At 41.3% G+C, this 22089-nt stretch overlaps 1 protein-coding gene across 4 annotated transcripts in view; it reads left to right on the top strand.

The window, feature by feature from the left end:
- CTNND2 (catenin delta 2) overlaps window positions 1-22089 on the top strand; it is a 930783-nt gene that overhangs the window by 657552 nt on the left and 251142 nt on the right. For all 4 annotated transcript variants that reach the window (XM_036848145.1, XM_036848147.1, XM_036848146.1 and 1 more), the window contains one exon: window positions 14682-14814. In XM_036848145.1, coding sequence (XP_036704040.1) covers window positions 14682-14814 — 133 coding nt within the window. The remainder of the gene's footprint in view (window positions 1-14681; window positions 14815-22089) is intronic.

Here is a 22089-nt window from a genome sequence, read left to right as displayed (position 1 = left end):
AAGGGCAGGAAGTGCGTATGCAGGGGGTCCCTCAAAATCAAGCGCACGAATGAAAACTTTAATGGCAATTCGAGACAGTAAAGAACGTGTTGGATACAATAAAAGAAGTGTTTACAGTAATGCCGCTGGCACTAAAGTGGAATTTTTGTCGTGAACATTTCATGAGTCCATTTACTATACTCTTTCTTGCTAAAGAGAAGAAAAAGAAAGAGAGTGAAGACAATTTTAAATGTTGGTACCTCCCCAAATTCTGTTGTAAGCATCTTTTAAATACTTGAATAATCATTAAGGAATGCTGATTCAGGCCTTTAAAAGTCATAAAATAATACATTTGAAAACATTTACAAAAGGAGAAGTTGTTACAAATGAGTAAGAATATTTTCCCAGATGACAGGTGTTTTTGTTCATTAAACTTATATTCTGCGTCACTTAATTGAAATTCTATATTTAAACTTACAGTAGAAAGTTCCCCTTCCCCAATAATTCTTTGTTATGCTAAAATTCCTTATTTAGGTTTAGGTCATAGCTATTGGAAGGACCATTCATTTACTGCTGTTCCCAAGCTGTGTTCCAAGGAGCCCCAGGGCGACACAGCAAAATCACAGGGGCTCCTCAGGATCTTTTAAGTTTTTGAGGGAAACACAGCATCTGTCAGACGCCAAGTGAAGCATGAGCTTGAGTTAGTTCAGTTTCAAAATTCAGTTGTACCCAGATTTCCCTGGTGGTCCAGCGGTAAAGAATCTGCCTTCCAATTCAGGGGACGTGGGTTCAATCCCTGGTCGGGGAGCTAAGATCCCACAGGCCGTGGGGCAACCAAGCCCGCGCACCGCAGCTAGAGAGCCCGCATGATGCAACTAAGACCTGTCACAGGCATAAATAAATAAATATTTTAAAAAGAAAAGGTAACACCTACTGGTAGAAAGGATATAAAGAAGAAAAAAATTGAATCACTTTGCTGTATGGCAGAAATTAAGATAACATTGTAAATCAATGATATTTCAATAAAAAAAATTCAGTTGTACCACGTTGGATGATGTCATAACTTTGCAGACCTGGATTTCCAGAGGTTTCTGTCATAAAAAGCAAATGCTAGGTGGAATGAGGGGGGGGGGAGGTCCCAAAGGGAGGGGGTATATGTATAGATATAGCTGACTCACTTCACTGTACAGCAGAAACTAACACAGCATTGTAAAGCAATTATACTACAATAAAAAGAAATAATAATAAAAGAATAAATTAATTAAAAAAAAAAAACCAAATGCCTTGTGAACATTGATACGCGAGGAACCCAAGATGGCAATGTTTGATGTCAAGGTTTGAGAAGTGTGCAGCCCAGAAGGCACTAGCTCGTCAGGACAGAGACAATTCTTAAGTTGTTTCGACATGACTCCTTTTTTTTTTTTTTTTTTTTTTTAATTGAAGTATAGTTAATTTACAATGTTGGGTTAGTTTCAGGTACACAGCAAAGTGATTCAGTTCTACGTAAATATATATGTGTATCTATTCTTTTTCAGATTCTTTTCCCTTATATGGTTATTATGGAGTATTGAGCAGAGTTCCCTGTGCTCTACAGCAGGTCCTTGTTGGTTACCTATTTTACATATAGTCGTGTGTATATGTTAATCCCAAACTCCTGATTTATCTTCGCCTCCACACCCCGACCTGACTCCTTAGCAAATGAAATGGTCAGGCATCTCTTTGGGCCCGGGGCACCATGTGAAAAACTAACAGACACAAAGGGCCCTGTGATCTATGAGGTTTGGGAGCCTCTGAAATGATACAAAGTCAAGCTCTGCCCATTTATTGTGGTCAGTCACTTCTCACAAAGAAAAAGTATTTGATTCAAAAATTGAGTTTATACAATTAAATATTAAATTAGTTTTCTTCAAGAGCCAAATTATTTGTTTCCTTGTGGTTTCAGTTCGTTGCTGAACTTAAAACAATGTTTTTCTAGTGAATAAAGAAATGCTTGATGAAGAAACCATAATTGTTAATTAGTGGAAAAATGTAAAAGAAACATTGTATGCTTTTATTATCTGCACAAAGGAAACTATATTTATCTGCCATTTGCTCTTTTTTTTCTGTAATCAAAACTATTCCATCAGCCCTGTCCACCCATCTACCTCGGTTTAAATTGTAAGAGTCTGTGGCAGTGATAACAATGTCTTTAAACTCATTGCAGTTTTCAATTAATTTTCAAATTAATCACAGCCATTCCACTGAGAGTTAGGTGGACACAGAGGTAATAAAAGCCTAGTCTAAGACTTCATCAATGTGTAGAAATTAAAGGTTATTGAACACTATCATCTTGAAAGAAATACTTTCTTACTTTTTTTTTTTTTTTTTTTACTATGGCACTTTAAAAAGAAGCTTTAATGTATTCAGTTGCACATGTATGGAATCTTTCAGTATAACAGTATACAGCTGGCCGGTCCCTACCCCTTTCACCCATCATCTGTAAGACCTACTAATAAATAGCCAGTGTTGGTTATTTTATTCAAAATAAAAGGTGATTATATCCTCTGCATTTTATATTTGGAAACATACAGACACCAGAAATGGAGGTAAATTAATAGTTTTGTAGCAAAAGTACTGTGAAATATGATGAAAGGAAATATCTATGAATGGAATTCCTTTGCACCTAATGTCTAGTCATGAGAAATAATTGTGAATGGCCACTTGGACACTGTATTCTTTTTTTTTTTTTTTCTTTTTTCTAACATTAAGAGTTTACCCAGAGTATTCACAGCTTCTTTAGAATCCCTTTAAGAGCACCCAGATAGGCGTGTTTTTGATATGGACACTAGTAACAACAGACCTAACTGAATGTCGATAGTTTGGGTTGTTTTTTTTTTTTCCCTATTTTAGCAGTTAAACAACGACTCCCAAAATCTTTCCTTCCATTCCTAATGCATTTCTTCAGGTAACAACAACAAAAAATGCTAAGAGACATGATACGTGTAGTCATTCATCAGGATTTTATACCCAAGTGTCAGACTTGCTGTCTATAAGATTGCAGAATAACCAGTCAACGATACAAAAAGAGTTGGAGTGTGGCTTCATGGAGGCAGAGCCACTGGATTCTTCTCTTTTCTTTCCTTTTCTTGTCACTTGTAGTTTTGGTGTCATGTTGACAGAGCTTAACAACACCATTTAAGCCCCAGAGTGACACCTCTGCAGAGGCAGCCAGGGTCAGAAAAGGACGTTTGTCTTTTGCACCTTCCCTTCCCTTTCTGTGACCCCCTGGTTCTCCTCACTGGGCAGCCCAGGCCTCGTGGCCAAGAAAGAGAAGAGCTGGCCAGGCGTCCACAGTGAGGCCTTGGTGTTTTTCTCTTGAGAATAAACAATTTCACAGAATATGAACCTCTCATGAGGCCACTCTGATGAACCACAATGATGGTTCCACACAAAATCAAGGCCCCCTTATAATCATGTCTGAACACAGACAAAACATGAACATTGTCTGAACCACAGAACTGATGAAAACAACCACCTTTCCTGGATCATTTGAATGACTGCTGTTTCTTCACCAGTCGTGGTTTGAGCCTTGCTCAGTTCTTCCTTCTTCTCAATAAGAATCATTAAGATACTCAGTCACAGAATTTCCCCCTCATCCTGGCAGCAACCAATCCAGAACAAAGTCCTGCTCCCTTGAATCTGCCCAAAGCACGAAGCCCAAATCCTGGAAGTATATTCTAACACCATCTTATTGAAATGCCCCACAGTCCCGTGATGTAGGTTCTTTCTTGGGAGCAGTAAGCCGTGGGCATGTGTGGTCCTGATGGTCTTGGCTGGATGGCATCAACATGGTAGCAACTTGGTTTTTGAAGTTTACTCTTCCTGAATACCACCCCCTTACACCACATGACCCCGTGTCCATCAGGAAATTATCCACAAAACCATAAGAATTAGCGCTCTCTTCCTTCTTAGATAACATGCTTTTTCTACTAGATAATAATGCTCCCACATTACTGACTGCTACAATCCAGAGGCTGGAATGTTTGGAACTAGAGGCTGAGTGCATTGCAGCACAGACTGATGGATGAGTTAGCTTGGGCAAATGTCACTTTGATTAAGCTTTGAATCTTGACAATTGGGCACTAGGTTCCATTCACAGACTCATCTGTGCCCTTGGTCAAGTCACTGAACTGTCTGACCTGAATTTCTCTGTGTCCACAATAAGCACAGGAAATGCTAGCTAAGGTCCCTTCCCACTCCAAAATGTAAAGAAAATCAAACAAAAATACATATGTGAAAGTTTTGGAAATTATAAGCCATCATTATGGCTACTCATGATGGTATAGTTATTTATAAATGTTAGTAATAATGTAACTGAACTCAGGTTTGGCCACTCACCGCTCATAAGCCAATAACTCGAGAGGCAAGTGTCAGTAGAAAGGAAAGGTTCTTTAATCAGAAAAGCCGGCAATCTGGGGAGAAGGTGGACTCGTGTCCAGAGACCAACTCCTGTGATTCTGTTCAGCTATGGTAGTTTTTAAAGGCAAAATGGAGGGGCAGGAGGTTGGGTTCTGCGTCATTTTCCATTGTGTGCAGACTGGCTGACTGTTTCTTCAGATGTTATCTTACCCACGTGATCTACCTGCAGGATTGCTTAGGGGGGCTACTGGGGGTAGAAAGCTAGTCTTACTTTTTATCTAGGAAAGGAATCAACAGGTTAGACAAGACACTGTGTACTTTCAGGAGAGCATAAGTCAGGAGTTAGTTTCAGTTGTTTAGTGATCTCATTCCTATAATTAGGTTCTTTTAAGCTTAGAGGGGAACAGAAATGGGCAAACAGGAAAGGGGCAAAAGAGCTACTTTCAATTCCTATTTCTGTTATCGTTTAGACTGATTTGAATCCAGCACCATCCTGAAGGAGAGAGGTCACCTACAAGGGCTTTAAATGCAGCTCTTGCATTTTCTGAATAATGTCTCTTACTCAGTGTATGATCATTACCTATTTATAGTCTGTCTTCTCCACTAAACTATAAGTGGTTTGTAGTCAGGACTCAATATTCGTATACCCAGGACCTAGGACTAGTCCTAATTCATTAAAAGCCCTATCAAATACTTCTGGAAGGAGACAATGCATGGGTGCTATTTTCAGACAATTGGTTACCTCATTTTAAAGAATATCTTCAATTAACTTTCTCACTTGGTACCTCTTCTAAGACCAAATTTTGTTAGAAATTAAGATTTTACTAAGATTTTATTTAAAGGAGGTATCTCTGTTCAGTGTTATCTGAAATAAATTAAGTCGTCATCCTTTGGAGAACTAAAATAAGGTGACAAAGATGTACTTGTATGTGTGAAACATGCTTCAAATATTTGCAGGACTAAAATCAACAATGCATATGGTAAAGTAACTGCTATCGCCCAGATCGGACTCTGGTTAGCAATCGGCCCTGAAGTATGTGCTCACAGCTTACACTGTAAAGACACCATGACAAGTGCCATGGGACACGTTCTCAGGTCCAGAAACGTGGAGCCTCCCATGGAATCTTAAGAGATGGTGTCCCTGCATTTAGAATATATCTCCCAATACAATGTGACTTCTGTCAGAAGTTCAGAAGTTTTCATCAACAGAATCATTAAAAGCACCGTTTTAATTGTTTCACAGAGAATTGTCAGATGATACAGTTACCTGATTCATAAGTGTGCTGCATTCTATGATTTATACACAGTACATTTCTAGTCCATTATTTGATATTATTTAACATTAAGTCCTCTTTAATACACACACACGTATATATATAGTATAGTAAAACCTTTTGAGGATGATCCAGGCCTTTGTGGCCTTTTCTCAAATTCTTAATCTAATCCTGAGGTAGAATCCTCATCATCTCCTGATATTGACAAGGTAAAAACTTGCTTAAAAATACATGAATGATATACTCCTAACCAGGATCTTGGGCATCAAATCCCTTCCCTCTTGTTGCCACTGAAGGTTCACAGGACCAGGTGATTTTCCTAAGCATAATGGATTGTTAATTTTAAAATGGGTACGTAGTCGTAGAATATAAACATTTTCCATAAAGTCATTATGGCTTACAAGGAGAAGTTTATGGGTACTAATTTGTCGTTCTTTTCGCTTGGGCTGTTATCACTAAGCGCACACCCTTTTAGAATTTCCAGGGCAACTAAACGCTTGTAGGTATGAAGTTAATTTTTTATTGTGGGGCATACTTTTATTGAAAAAGTCTAGTTGCATTAATGAATAAATAAATAGTATTTAAAACTCAATTGTTACTGAATAAGTATTACAGTAAAACTGATAATATTCTTTGTAATCTAATGCACTTTTAGAAGTCTTCAATAGAAGCAGAAATTCACTGGTACTTAAAATACATGTGATTAAAAATGGTAAATAATGGCATAAATTTTGCCTGAACATTTTTACTTATTTTCACGTCTCAACCCCTAAAAACCTATTGCTGGGCTAAGATTTACTTAAGGTGCCCAGTATCCGTAATAGTTCAGAAATAACCGATTTTCCCATTATTTTGCTGTTTGTCTCTCTGCAGTTCAGCCCAGGAGAAAACTTGCTAGTTGAAACTGCTCCTGCTTATTCTGAAATAATAGACATCAGTCCCCAAAAGGGGGTCCTAGCCTAACCGGTCCACCCCGCTGGCTCCAGGCTGGGCCTGAGACGTAAGGCAACAGGGGTCACCAGTTAATGTGGACCAGCAGATGGGAGAAGGAGAGGGGGCTTCCGGGAGGGATTCACTGAGCATCTCTTTGGCATCCATCCTGACCCCTACAGTCTGTTCTCAACCCCACAGCCAGAGGGATCCCTTCTGTAGACCCAGCGTTATCAAGGTATAATTATTAGACAATAGATATGCCATTTTAGGCCTGTAGTTTATGAGTTTTGACAGATGCATACATCCTTGCAACCACCAACAGAGTGATCCTCTAAAAATATGAACCAGATCACGACATTCGGATGGCTCCCAGATCTGTCGGAGAAGAAGCCAAGGGCCTGCTGAGGCTGACAAATGCTGTGTAATCTGGGCCCCATTGCCTCTCTCAACATGGTCCCCAAGACTTGCGCCACTTCACGCGCTGGCCTTCTCACCTCTTGTCTGACATGCCAAGCACGCTCCTGCCTCAGTGTCTTGTGACCGTTCTCCCTTTCGGAACGTCCCTTCCACCCGGCAGCACCTGTAGGTCTGTGCCCCAGGTCACCTTCTCGGGAAGGTCTTCCACAGCCACTGTATTTGCAGTGTCAACGGGAACACACACACACACACACACACACACACACACACACACACACACGTCTGGCCTACGTCTGCTCTGCTTTATTCTTCCCATCACGCTTGTATCAGTTTCCTGTGGCTGCCATAACAAAGTACCACAAACTAGGTGACTGAAAACAGCAGAAATTATACTGTAACAGTTCAGGAGATCAGAAGTCCCCAGTCAAGGTGTTGGCAGGGTTGGTTCTGTCTAGAGGCTCCGAAGGAGAAAACATGCCACGCCTCTCTCCCTGTGGCAGTTGCAGGAAGTCCTTGGCACCCCTGGGCTTATAGCCACATCCCTGCCATCTCTGCTTCCATCTTCACGTCACCTCCTCTCTCTGTCTCTGTGTGTCCTTTTCTGTCTCTTATAAGCACACTGTCATTGGATTTAGGGCCCGTCCTAATCCAGTGAGAGCTCATCTTGGTCCTTAATTACATTTGCAAAGACGCTGTTTCAAATAAAGTTACATTCTGAGGTTCCGAGTGGACTTGAATTTTGGGGGGACACTATTCAACCCAATACACACTTATCACTCTCTGGCAAATAATATATTTTGCTCTTTCAGTAATTAATTGCCAGTTACCATCAGAAGGTTCTCCGAGGACAGGAACTTTTGCCGCGTCCAATACTGTATCCTCAGTGGCCACTCAGTGAACGTTGGCTGGAGGAGTGAGGGGTTCATGGCTGAATCCCAAGGTGAAGCAGGCAGCCAGGCAGCCTGCGGGAATATGGCGAGAAGTGGTGGCTACTGGCCTCACTGAAATAAGCTGAGGGTCAGAGAAGTTGCAGTTGCAAATAGATAAACAGGAGGTGGTTGGGAAGTCAGGATAAATTAAGAGAGGCGCCTGCCTGATAATCAGAAGTCAGGGAGGACTCCCAGAGGCATAAATTGGAGGTGGTGCCTCTTAGGATACTCCAGACAGCTCCCGCTACATCCTTGGAGTCACTCCAATGGGGTGGTCTCTTCTAGGCTTAGGAGGGCCATATCCTGGGCTCAGATGGGCCTCTGCATCTGATATACAAATTAACACAAAGTCAGTGGTGTAAAAAAACACGTTTCTTCTCTTATGGTTCTGAAGGCCAGAAGTCTGAAATCAGGTGTACTGGCCCATACGTACGGTGTCAGCAAGGCCGTGCTGCTTCCAGAGGTTCTGGGCAAAATCCTTTTCCTTGACTTTTCCAGCTTCAAGTGCCGCATTCCTTGCATTCCTTGGCTCCTGGCCCCGTCCTCTGTTCTCAGAAGCAGCAGCATATCATCTTACTTCAGTGGTCTGTTACCTTCTGATTCTCTGTGAAGTTCGTTTTGCCATGTAAGGTGACATTAACAGGTTCCAAGGATTAGGACCTGGACACCTTTGGAGCATGATTCAGTCTACCACAGTATCCTAACCAGAGACCCGCCACAAATAGTGGGACAGGCAGAGAGATCCCAGATTCTTTCCTCCTGATTTCCCAGTGCATGAAGTGGTGGGGATTGTGTCCTTTCACCCGGCAGGGACGGACCCTTCTCTCCTCTATGAGTTTCTCTTCTGACAGCAGAGCAGTTTGTAAAGAAAGAGTCGGATTTGCAGCAAGTTAAGCAAGCATGCTGGCCTTGTGCTCATCACATTTGCATTCTCTCTCTTTTGTCTGCTTGATTTTTCATTCCTGTTTCATCACATCATCATAGATGATTTGTCTGAGTTGCTTCAATATTTCTTGAAAAGAGAGGGTATAATTAATAATACAGATTTTAGATGAGAAGAAAGTCACTGACAATAGGGAAGAACTGCGGGCTTCGTGGTCCCAGTTTCTAGTTTCCCTGGAGCTAAACGTGTCTACAAGGAGTAGTGTGGTTGCTCCATCCAGAGACAGGTGGAGAAACTATGGTTGAGTGAATTAACGCTGCTGGTTTCTCAAAATGTAAAGCTTGGAGACAGACACTGCTTTCTAAAAACTATGGCAATTGTGTTTGCTTTCTAGGCAGTCGTAATTCCAGTGCTACCATTTATATAAAAGCAAAGATGTGTTTTTTAAATGTGATTAACCATATAAAGGGCAGCTTTTTGTTTTGGCGACAGACTATTCAGGGATGAGAATTAAGACATTCGTGCTTCCATGTGTTTATCATTGGATAAGTTCTTATCTGTCAACAAGCATGAAAACATCTCCATTTTAAGAAGAAAAAAAAAATCTTTCCACCTAACTTATTCTTGTGACCACTGTCTCTGCATCCCCTTAACCCCGTCATTTCAACAAGACCAAATCAAAAAACAAGACACCCCATCTCACTGGCTCTGGATGGAAAAGTTAAAGCAATATGGTCTATTAAAACTTTTAGCTGGAGTTCAAAAGATTATAAACGGTTGAGATTTTCATACCCTTAAATAATGTCCCTACAGCTACCAATGTAGCTTATTGACCTTGCAGTCAGTGAACTCTGTCCCTCCGACATAAAGCTTTGCTGAAAAATCACAGTTGGAATTTCTGAAGACTCTGATTGTCCTGGGGCTCTTTTCGACACGGAAGTCAACTTGATAAAAATGTTGTGACAGTACATCAGCTCTGTTTCAGCGGCAGCCTAACACAGTAACAAATTTCAAAGTGTTTGCTATTTAGCTCTGTGCTAAGCGCCTTGTAATTTTAACAACTCAGAGTCCTTATAAGAGTGACGGTTTAGTCACAATATTGTCGGTCTGTGTGACAAGTTTTAATGGAGAAAAGGTTACATTTGCATATTCTCCAGTTCCATGAACATTTCTCAAGTGAAGCCCAGTAACAAATGAGAGTTATGAGCTGGGCTTCTGTAGAAAATTGTAGATGGTTCTTATTTTTCATTCTTCTCTTCTTCATCTAGTTATATACAATACCTGACATTTCTTGAGGGCCCACACTGTGTGCCAGACATTGCTCTAAGGGGTTTCCTATATATTACTTCTAATCATCCCAACAATACTCTAAGGTACAAATTATTATCTCAGTATAACGGATGGACTCCATGGACATTTACTCAGAGCAGACCTCGCATGCCAGCCAGTGGAGATTCAGCAGCAAACAAGACACAGACAGGAGGAACGCTCACAGAGGAACAGGATCTGAACCAACTCTGACTGTATCCAAAAAACTTTGCCCTTCCTAGGACTCTGCCTCTGAAGGAAGACGGGGGAAAAATCATTTCAAAATGGCACATTTTAATGCACAGTTTTTACTACAGGCTACAGTAGTGTCTCTTCTTACACTTATATTCCTTCAAATAAGTCTAATGTCCAAATGAATACACAACAGTAAAAGGTTATTTTTTTTTAAATTAAATGGGTATGATATAAACTTTTAAAATATACAGATATATATATATATATAAAACCCTTATAACAGTCTTAGAGTAACAATTAGTAGTATATATCTAGCTTCTAATAGTTTGCCAAGCACTTTCACTTTCACATAGATTATTTTATGATGTCTTTTAAAAAGAAGTCCCATGAAATAGATGGTATTGTTCTCTATATTTGATCCATGGAAACCAAGACCAGCAAGCACTAAGGGACTCTCCTGTATTTATAGTCTAGAAGGGAGAAAGCTAGATGCTCAAGTTCTGAACTCTTTCCTAATTATCCTGATGCCAAATCCCGTGCCAGCTCTACTACAGTAATCACGGAGTAAAAGATCCATAACATGCTGACTCAACAAAAATGATCGAATGCAGTCCACCTTTAGACCGGGGTATCTCAGTCCTGGCTCTAATGATACTTTGGGACGGACGGTTCTTTGTCGCAGGGGACCGTATCTGCGTTGTAGGATGTTGAACAGCATCCCTGGCCTGTGCTTCCTGGATGCCAATAGCATCTTCCAGTGGTGACAACCGAAACTGTCTTCCGGCATCGTCAGATGTCCCCTAGGGACACGGGTTTAAACGTGTTTATTTTTTAGACATTGTCTAAAAAAAATCACGGTTTTAGACAGTATTTCTGTTTTAGACATTACTTCAAGACAGTGATTACAGCAGGCATCATTGTTAGACAGTTACATTTATCTATGTGAGAGCAGAAAGCTAGAGTTTTATTTCCGCCCCGCCACTTCAGTTCCTGAACATCTCTAAGTGTAAATTTCCTCCTGCATGAAATGAAAGGAAACTACATAAGGCTAGTTAAGGAAGCGTGAAAGCATGTGAACAGGGGACCTTGGCAACCGACTTTTGGTCTGTACTCGCAGTATTACTTAAGATTATTTTTTTGTCTGTTCTATAGCCTAAGCATATCTAAATGTCCTCAGATTTCTTTGTCACAGTACTGACCACAGACCAGGCCCAGACTTTTTTGTATTTGAGTGAAAGGCTCTTCGTGATCTCATGCTAACCTTGCTTTCCAGCTTCATCTCCACCACCCGCCCTGCAATTCCCAGGCAGCCTCCACCCCCGTGGCCTCCTGTCCCACAGCCAGCCTGGCTGAATGCACACCTTTCCCAAATCTGTCAACCCCTCTTATGGCCCCATATCTTCCCTCGTGCTGTTCTTCTGCTGGTTTGGTCTTTTCCAGAGCTTTTTTTTGTCTTGTGAGCACTCTTTGTTCTTAAGGATTAAGACCTCGTGTGAAGGATAACCAACAAGGACCTACGGTATGGCACAGGGAACTATACCCAATGTTTTGTAATAACTATACGGGAAAAGAACCTGAAAAAGAATACACACACACACACACACACATATACACATATATATCTGAATCACTTTGCTGTACATGTGAAACTAACAACACTGTAAATCAACTATACTTCAATTGAAAAAAAAAAAAAAAAAGACCTCATGTGAAGAATCCATGCCTTGTACTGAATTCTGGCCCAAATAAGACAGACATTTTATTTCCTCTAGCTCTTCCCTAGAAGCACATGGGCAGCACAAAATCCAAGCAGAATCTCATCTAGGTAACACAAAGCTTTTCTAGAAAAAGAGGCTTGGATGACTCTTTGGAATTTTCCTCCTTCTATTGATTTTGGGCTCTGTGTGTGTGTGTGTGTGTGTGTGTGTGTGTGTGTGTGTGTGCACATGTGCATGCGCGCATGCACTCTCATGTGTGCATCTGTGCATGCATGCATCGACACAAGCAAGGCCATGTGTTTGCATGTGTGCAGAGCCCCTAAGACTGTTCCTCCAGAGCTCTTGTTCAAAGACGTTCTTGATCTATGCCGTATAAGCCTAATAGAGCAATTCCCATCTGGTTAATAAAATAGGCTGAAATGAATTCTTTACTAATCACTTTCCAATAGCACGGGCTTACCTGAATTCATCTTAGCCATCCAGTGTCTTTACATGACACTTCTAATTTTAATTTACAGGTGTTCTGTAGATTTTTATTTAACTTGAACAAAGGATATAGTTTTAAGAGGCTGTTATTATAAGAAAAAAGACTGTGCTTTCTGGATGTTGCACATTGAGGTGGTTTAGAATCATGCAATGGAAGGAAATGAAATTAAAAAGAAAAACAGGCTTCCTGTGTTTTCATCCGTAATTTTTTTCTACTGTGATCACCTAGCCAAAAAAAAAATCCGATAGTTTGTCCATTATCAGCAATCCCTTAAGTATGTTTTGTGGCAAAGGTGCTCCTGTACCATATGCCCTTTTGAAAACGAGTGTCTGCCTAAGATTTTAGGTAAATTTATTAGGTACTTACTGCACATCAAATCGAATGCTTTATCTTTCCCATAAAAACTGAGCCAATTCGAAAGGAATCCTATTCCATATTGTCTTCAGTAGCTGTAAGGAAGCACCAACATGCTTCACGGTTTGCTTGACAACCTCTACCAGTCGTGATAAAGAAAAGATAAAGAGAACAGGTTAGAATCTATGAGGAAACTTTTAACCTTTGTCTACTCCGTCTCTGTCCCATTTTTCACGCCTCCTCTTCTGAGATGACAACACTGACCTGGCATCAATAGGATGTATGCTTTTGAGTTGTTTTTCCAGGAGTCGAGTGATTGCTGCAAAGCTGTCTCTCTTCCAGCCTGGCCTTCGGAGAAATAGTACCCTTTCGTGGCTCGTGGGGTCAGGTTTTTATCTGTGGTCTCAGAGGTTGCTTTTTTATGTCTCTGTTAAAAATTGGCTCCCTGATACAAGAATGCAACCCATACATCCGGCCCTGTTAGCTCCATGCTCTAACTGGTTGAGCTGATCGATTTCACGAAAGAATATTCATTTGCATAATGGTACAGTTAACCTTGTGTTTTAGAATGGATTTAAGTATCCTGGAGCATGTTTCTTAAAGTTAAATAAACAACCAGCTTCTTGGAGTAGCTCAGATGTAAACAGGAGGATACAGGAAAAGAATGCACCATGCATAAGATTTATTAACATTGTTTGAATAAACCTAACTCTTTAAATAAATAATTTCCTTTTATAAAGACTTCTTTGTTTCTTTTTTTACAGATGTATTTATTTGTTTTTAATTTATTTTATTTTTGGCTGTGTTGGGTCTTCGTTGCTGTGCGTGGACCTTCTCTAGTTGTGGCGAGCAGGGGCTACTCTTCGTTGCAGTGCATGGGCTTCTCATTGCAGTGGCTTCTCTTGTTGCGGAGCATGAGCTCTAGACCTGCGGGCTTCAGTAGTTGTGGCTCCTGGGCTCTAGAGCGCAGGCTCAGTAGTTGTGACTCACAGGCTCAGTAGTTGTGGCTCACAGGCTCAGTAGTTGTAGCACACAGGCTCAGTAGTTGTGGCTCACAGGCTCAGTAGTTGTAGCATGTGGACTCAGTAGTTGTGGCTCACAGCCTCAGTAGTTGTAACACGTGGGCTCAGTAGTGTGGCTCACGGGCTTAGTTGCTCCGCGGCATGTGGGATCTTCCCAGACCAGGGCTCAAACCCGTGTCCCCTGCATTGGCAGGCAGATTGTTAACCACTGTGCCACCAGGGAAGCCCTATAAAGGCTTCTTGTTACAATACTTTTATCCCTAGAAAATTGTTACATTATGATAATAACAATAATAATTATAAATATAACAAAGATGGCATTAACTGCTATTGTGACATTTTAGATTGGACCCATCCAGTTATATTTTCTCTTGTCTGATAATTTAACTAAATGCTGTACCTGAACAAGACTGTTGAAATAACATATTAGAAAATAAATGTGATCTTATAAATTATCTACTGAAGCCTAGGTGAAACATGTCTATATTAATAAAATCATGTGCCATTTTAAGTCATTTTTTTCAATCTTCATAAACATGTAACTTCAGTTGATACATTTAAGATTATATATGTATATGTGCACATGTATATACTTACAAACCATTTACTCAAGGAAATCTTTTCAAATCCTTTTTTAAGTTGGTGCATGGGTAAGGAAACCAGAACAATCAGTTGTGAAATATTCCCATGTAAACTCTCATAGGCGTTACATAAGTGAGTTAACCATAGGTTAACAGTACTGCAGGATTTCCCTCTCATGTTCTCCTGCCTTCCTTTTGTTCAGAGAATTTGGATGGAGAGACCCGGAACTGCCTGAAGTGATTCAGATGTTGCAACATCAGTTTCCTTCGGTCCAGTCTAATGCTGCAGCCTATTTACAACACCTCTGCTTTGGAGACAATAAAATTAAAGCCGAGGTAAGCACTACTTGGAATCGCAAATGACTGGTATCAGATTCATCACCTCTTAGGTGTTCAGAGTAATGTTGAAAGAGAAAGGAACGTGAAACTTAAAGTTAGATTATCAAAACTTAGATCCACATTTATGACTGAAGCATAGCACTTTTCATCTAAGTATTTGGCATGCCTATGTATACATTCTTCTTTTTTATATTTGAATACTGAAGGAATAGAGGACCAAGGATATATGCTAGTATCACAGAGATAAGATTATGAAACGCTATACTTTTGGTGTGATTTGCCTTTTTCTTCCCAATTCCATCTCTGGAGTCATCTCTGCTCCTAAATCCTAAAGAAATACAAAGCATCTTTGTTGTCTCGTCAAATTACAGCAAGATTACCAAATCAATATATGGTATCCTCTGTCCTTTCTGGAAAACTCATTGGTAGGTGGGAACTTTAGGCAATAAACCAGCTTTGTGTTATAACCAAGCATTCTGAGCCATTTATGAAGATGCCAGTGGATATCATACAGATAGATACATGTGTTCTGTTAAAGAGACTACTATCTGTGTCCAGCATGTAAACAATTGTTAACATGCTCTAAGTTTCTGGAATACTTTAAAGTGCATAAATTGTGGTGTGTGATATTTCTGGAAAATCACGGTGGTCAGCACAGCTAACTCTGATTTTTTAGACGAGGGACAAAGCGTTTGCATATGAGCAGCTGAGTAATCAAATTTTTAGAAGAGATTTTATAAGCTACAAAGAGTCATCTCCATAACATGTAAGCAATTTTGAGGATGAGTCTAAATTAGTTTAAGAGTGGAAAGAAGAGATTTGAAGATATAATTGCAATTTATTATAGATTTTGCTGGCTTGCATTGAGATGTATATAGCCTAGCAGCTTTTCATCTTTTTTCTTTCCTGTCTCTCTTCCCCCGTGACTACGGAGGGCTTGACCCATGCTCGTTCTTACTAGAACAGTCATATTTCTTTATGGAATGAATATAGGGCAGTGGTTCTCAAAGGTGTGATTTTGCCTCCCAAGGGACACTTGACAACATCGGGAGGTATCTTTGGTCGTTAGAACTGAAGAAGGTTGTGGTGGAGGCTTCAGCATCTAGTGGGTAGCGGTCAGGGTTTTAACCCAACTCAGGTTCAGTTTCTCACCGCTCAAAAGCTGATACTTGAGAGACAAGTGTTGGTAGGAAAGGAAAGCTTGCTTTATTCAGGAGGCCAGCAACCTGGGGAGAAGGTGGACCTGTGTCCAAGAAGCAACTACCCACTGCTGATCAGGGGGCAAGAGCTTTTAAAGGGGGGTTTCGGGGGTGTACAGGTGGCGGACATGGCTACCTGCAGAATAGCACCGTCAGCTCTGACGGTCATCTCGAAATTGGTCATGCCATGGTCTGATCAGGGTCATCTTGATTATTTTAAGTACAGTTAGTCTTCAGTTCCAGGGTCGGCCCGTTCCCATGTCCTTGAGGCCAGTTCTTGGAATTGTGCAAGATGGAGCAGCTTATGTCACGGCTTCAGTCTGGGCATCATGTAGTTAACGTCTTCCGCCAGGCGGGTGTTTCAGTATCTACAAATCAGCTCAAAGAATATGGCTCAGAATATTATCTATAGCCCTTGGGGAGGAACTAAAGGTCTTCGACTTTGTTTAATGGCTAAACTATTATTACTTTGTCTTGCTTGACTGTTTCCCTTTCTTTCTGCATTTTCTCACTTCTCTGATTAAGTTTATTCTTTGGCTAAAGTTTTTCTACAGACAAGAGACAGGTGGACAACACAGAGGGTCTGTCCTGGGAAGGCCCCATAGGGTCCTGCTCGGTTACGAAGGATGCTGCAGAACATTCTATAATACACAGAGCAGCCTCCATAATGAGGAATTATCCAGACCCAAGTATCAGTAGTGCCAAGGCTGAGATAAAATAAATTATTGTTCATCTAAGATAACCTTAAAGTGTCAAAAAATACTCTTAAAATGATCTAAGAATAAAATTATGTGGCTCCTGTCCCAAATAGTAATTATTGTAATCATTCTCTGCCTTTAGTAAAAAACAAAATAGCCATTCAAAATGAAGGATAGATTTCTGATTAAGGGGTAACATACCATCATTTTTGGAAGATTATGCCTTTGAGGGTTTCTCGAAAGACCATGAAAGTGTTTCATCCCATGACTGGCATAAAGTTGATTCAGAAGTGGCGTGCCTACCCCTCAACAGCAGGACTCCGCCCCCACATTTGGTTCCGATGTCAAGACTGAGGACACTGCACACACCCCACGAGGGTGTGAAAAGGTGTGTCACTCACATAATGAGGCTTATGAGGGTGAGCAGGGCGGCTCCCACACGGGGCTGAACTTGGCTGGAGAGCACAGGAAAGAAGAACGGCTCAGGGATTTGGCGGTGGTTATGGGCTGTACCAGGGTGGGGTTCGTACGTGCAGACAGGGACTTGCATGGCTTGAACCTCCTACTGGTGCCAAAGGAAGAGGCGTGAGAGCTTTGTTATCAGCTTGCTCAGCTGTGGGCAGAAGAGAAAGAGCTGTCAGAGGCCAAACATGAAACAACACAGTCAGATGCCATGACTGGGCAAGTTCAAAGTCGCTGCCTCTGTCTGCATGACCCATGACTGGCCTTGAAGCCTCTCCTTAGCAATGGCGCCCAACAGCTAACTGACTACGGACTTGTGTATGACTGCATCAGAAGCGTCCCCGTGCCCTGTGGGAGACAAAAGGTGGTGTGAGGGAAGGGGTGACCAGCACACACATCAGTGTCCGAGAGATACATCTTCCCACACCGCTTCCCTACTCACCAGCTGTGTCTCCTTGAACAAACTGATTGTCGACTCTTATCTTTAAAATAGAGATGCTGGTACCTCCCCTGTAGAGTCTCTGTAGGGACTAAATGACTTAATGGATGCAAACTGCTAAGTGGTGACGTACTCATTTATTCATATTCTTTTTTGGCCAGGAACACAGTTAAGACACTTAAGTTACTATTTTATGTGTGTATGTATATGTCTGGGTGTATGTTTGATCGTTTTTGAATTTTGCTGTGGGTGCCCCCAAGGTTGCCTGTATCACCTCTCCCGACAGCTGGTCCTTAGAGCTGTGGTTCATGTGGAATTCATTCCTCTCCTCCACCTCCCAGAGGCTCCGGACGCAGACAGGACCTCATGATAATGTCCCCCGGGTACCTGGGAGGCTGGGATGACAAGGAAGGAAAAGATATGTAGGGCACAGCCTGATGTCGTGTTGACAAAATGAGATCAAAGTTAGTAAAAGTGAGCCAAAGGAACCAGCAAATGTAGGAGGCGTACATAAAATGCAGAGTGAGCCATCTGGAGTTTCTCTTCGTCTCTCCTTCAGTCACACTGGGAGCCCACGTGTGTGCTCGTGTATACACACACACACACACACACAGAGATACACGGATGTGTAGGGACTTTGCACAGACCTATTTTGTTCTCTCATTCTAACTCAAGCCCAAACCATCATTAATGGTTCTCCCTTTGTGACGGATGGCTGCCTTGTCATCTCTTCATATACGGGCATTGATTTTTGTAATTACCTCTTGTCCAAATACTTCCCAGATTTACTCAGTCTTCTAGTCTTTCTATTGCGTTTTATTGAATTGATTTAGCCCTTCCGTCTACATTTCATTATTGGTATTGACTTTGTCCACACAATGGATAGGCCGCTGAGCAAAAGGCAGAATTAAATCTCCTGTATGTGGAGGGTCATAAATCATGGCTTTCTCATTCTTTATTACAGTGCTTTGTACAGTTTTCACAGAATGAAGCCAAGAAATTCAGTTTTGTTCAAAATGATGCCGGATCTCATAGGTACAAAGTTGAGAATTCACTTCCATAAATCAGCAGACAGAAAAACCCTGTCCCTAACTTTTCCTATTGGTCTAGTGAACTTGGATTTGAGGCATTCTTCTGGTTCCCTCCCAGCAGGGAGGTGGAAATGAGGGGAGAAGGATGGGTGTGGTTAGTTCAGCAACCACCAGTGACTATGGGAGAGTCTGCAATCCACTGGGTGCCCTGACTCGGGGCACAACATTCAGTTAGGAAATGCTTTGAAGACCAGCAAGTGTCCAAAAATTGGGATAGGAGGGTGTCATGCAGACAAGAGTTCAAAGGCAGACTGAGATAAGATCAGAAGAAAAGCAGGTGAGGAAAAACGAAAGAGGAGGGGGGAAGGAGACAGTGGAAGCAGAAGATCCAGGCATTGTAGCAAACACACCACAGCTTATCTGGTGCAGCTCATTTCCGTGGACTGACGAGTAGCTAAAATGTAGGCGGGTCCCCCAGCTTTAAAGAGCAGAGGTGTGATTGGCGTGGATGGTTGTCAGTAATATTTGAACTATGTCTGCCATCCACGCTGCCTCCAAAATTGTTGGGAATGTCATAATAAAATGAGCTTTAGATAATCTAGGTAGTTTTTAGACATGAAAACCTGCTCATCTGTATGTACTATAGGCATCTTTTAGGAGGTGCCTAAATGCTGATAATTTTTTAATGGTTTTTCAAAAATCCTTTTTTCATTCTTTCTGGGAACCTTCATCAGTTAAGAACATTAAGGACATCCCATTGATTTAGGGATAAAACTAAGTGCCTCTCATGGGTTATAATGATTTGGATTTATTTACGCTCCTCCCTCCTGTGTTTTCCCCCATTTCTTCTCATGCATAAATAGAGTAGGCAGGTGGGCACCCCCAGTTCACACCGGGCAGGCATACACAGACAAGGGCATGTGTATCCATGGGTGTGCTACATGGTGGCATTCAAAGCAGTATGTTGTCTAGAGATAAAAAGGTATTTGCACATTTTTTATGTGACAAGAAGGGATTATTTTTAAATGTTTGAATACTTTATTTCATTATAAATTAATAAATTAAATTTAATAAAAGTTTAATACAATTAAATCTAAAAATTTTAATAATTTTAAAATGTATTTTTTAAACATAAGACCACTCACTTCAATAGAGTGCCTTTGTAAGAACTCAGACTTTATCGTATGATGTTACACGTGAGAAGGACTTATATCCATGTCTCTGTAACGGATGAATGGCTGGTGACCACCACTGATTTAATTTAGGTTTTGGCCTGATGGCCTCTTTGTACATGAAAAATTGTCTTCAGCCATCAAATGTGTAACCCAAGTATTTGAAGATCTTAGACAGTAAACGTATGCAATCTGAAGATAAGAACAATTTCTCTAAGAAGCCAACACTGATTTTATTTTGCTAACTCCCAGTGAAACTCTTCCCAATTATCATCATCCTAACTCCAATAAAACATTTCTTGTTTTTAAAGAAATGGAATTTCCAGTTCTAGTGGAAAGAAGAGTTTATTGACAGCCTGTTCTGGGTTAGTAGGAGAATCAAATATTAATAACATAGATCCTACCTTTAAGGGATCCACAGCCCCCTGGAGGAACAACATGTAAACAGGGCAATATAACACCTTGTGCAAATAAGCTCCATGGAAAAGCAAATCCCCATCCTGTGAGACTGTTTGCAAAATGCTTAAAACCTAGCCTTGTGGAGTCAGAGAAAAATTCCCACTTCCTACAGTGATGAGTACACTGAGATTCTAAATTAGAAGTTGCCAGAAAATATAGCCGAAGTCACACTCACTTAGACTTGATGGAATAAGGGTTAGACTTAAGGGTATCAGTCCTTTGGAGAGCGTGTGTGTGTGTGTGTGTGTGTGTGTGTGTGTGTGCGTGTGTGTGTGTGTATGAGATCATGTCTATATAGTTTCCATATATTTGTACCATTTATACTCATTTTTTCCCAGTAGCATTATTTTCTTTAGTGCTGTTAACTAGAACATGGAAATTGACTTCTCTGTATAAAAATATGCATACTGTCCCCCTCTCCCATAATTTTTATTCTACTCAAACTGATTTAGAGCATTTCATATGTTAAAAAAAAATTCAGACTTGTTCCTATCTACTACACTTAAAGTGCTTCGTAATTTCTATTTTATTCTCTGTGCTTTCTACCTCACAGAATTCAAGAGAAGGTGCTATCCATCTTTTCAGTTCATTAGTTTTGAATCATTTCTTCTCTTTCCTTTATCATAAATTGTTTCACAGTTTTTGAAAAAGAGCCTCTGTGAGTTACTAGATGTCAGGAGACAGCACACCACTGAGCTGACAGCACGGGCCCTGGAGCCGGGCTGCCTGCCTTTGAACCCTGACTGCTCTCCTACTTTCTAGCTCTGTGATCTCGGGCAAGTTTCTTTACCTCTCTGAGTTTTCGTCTCCCAGACCGCAAAATGAATCCGCATCGCTGCGGAGAAAATGCACATAGACTGCCAGTCAGAGTAAGTGGGTTAAGACATGTGGGTTATTGTTAGTATATGTGGAAAATATAAATTAAGGAACTCTCTTCCTGACAATCTCATAGTGTTATAGACAGAATGTCTATATGTATCTGCTTTACTTGTATTGTTCATGAGTCACATTTTGAAATCCGTTATGGGCTCTAGTACACATTGAAAGCATGCGCTGTGTGTGCCCCTGTGCTGAGCCACTGTTGAAACAAACAGATTCAGCCACTGCCGCTGGGAAGTTAGAATCAAAGGACCCTTTGCACATGCCAGCATAAAAGAACAAGCAAACAGGTCCCAATGATTAATACACTGATAGTATGTGGAAGTGGAACTCATGAGTATATTCATTCAACAGATATTCGTTGGTCAGCCATACAGTCCCAGGCTCTGTTCTTGGCCCTGGCGGTACAGCAGTGAAGGAACTAGACCCAGATGAATGGGGGGAGGCAACAGTAAACAAATAAAGATGTCGGTCTATCACATGTCAGATGGTGGTGCTGACCATGAAGAAAACGTAGCAGGGAAATGAAGGCAGAGGGTGATGGAGGGCGGCAGGAATCAACTGCTATTTCGTGTAAGATGGTCAGGAAAGGCATCTCTGAGGAACAGCGTTTGAGCAGAGCCCGGAAGCAGTGAGAGGGAAGCACAGACTTAGTCTCTGAGGAGAAGTGCCCCGGGCACAAAGCAGCCCGAGGCAGGCTGGGCTCTGTGTACTCCAGGAGTGTGCTGGTCCCCTAGGGCTGCTGGAACAAAGTACCACACTTTGGGGAGGGCCTAAAACAACAGAAATTGATTCTCCACAGTTCTGGAGCTGGAAGTCCAAGATGAAGGTATGAGCAGGGCCAGGGTCCCTCAGAGGCTCTGGTAGAATGAATGCTTCCTCGCCTCTTCCTGGCTTCTGGTGTGGCCCTCAGTCCTGGCTGTTCCTCGGCTT

Source organism: Balaenoptera musculus, chromosome 3 (assembly GCF_009873245.2).
Source record: "Balaenoptera musculus isolate JJ_BM4_2016_0621 chromosome 3, mBalMus1.pri.v3, whole genome shotgun sequence".
NCBI lineage: Eukaryota > Metazoa > Chordata > Mammalia > Artiodactyla > Balaenopteridae > Balaenoptera > Balaenoptera musculus.
The sequence above is the reverse complement of the archived record's forward strand: the minus strand, read 5'-3'. Positions and strand labels throughout refer to the sequence as shown.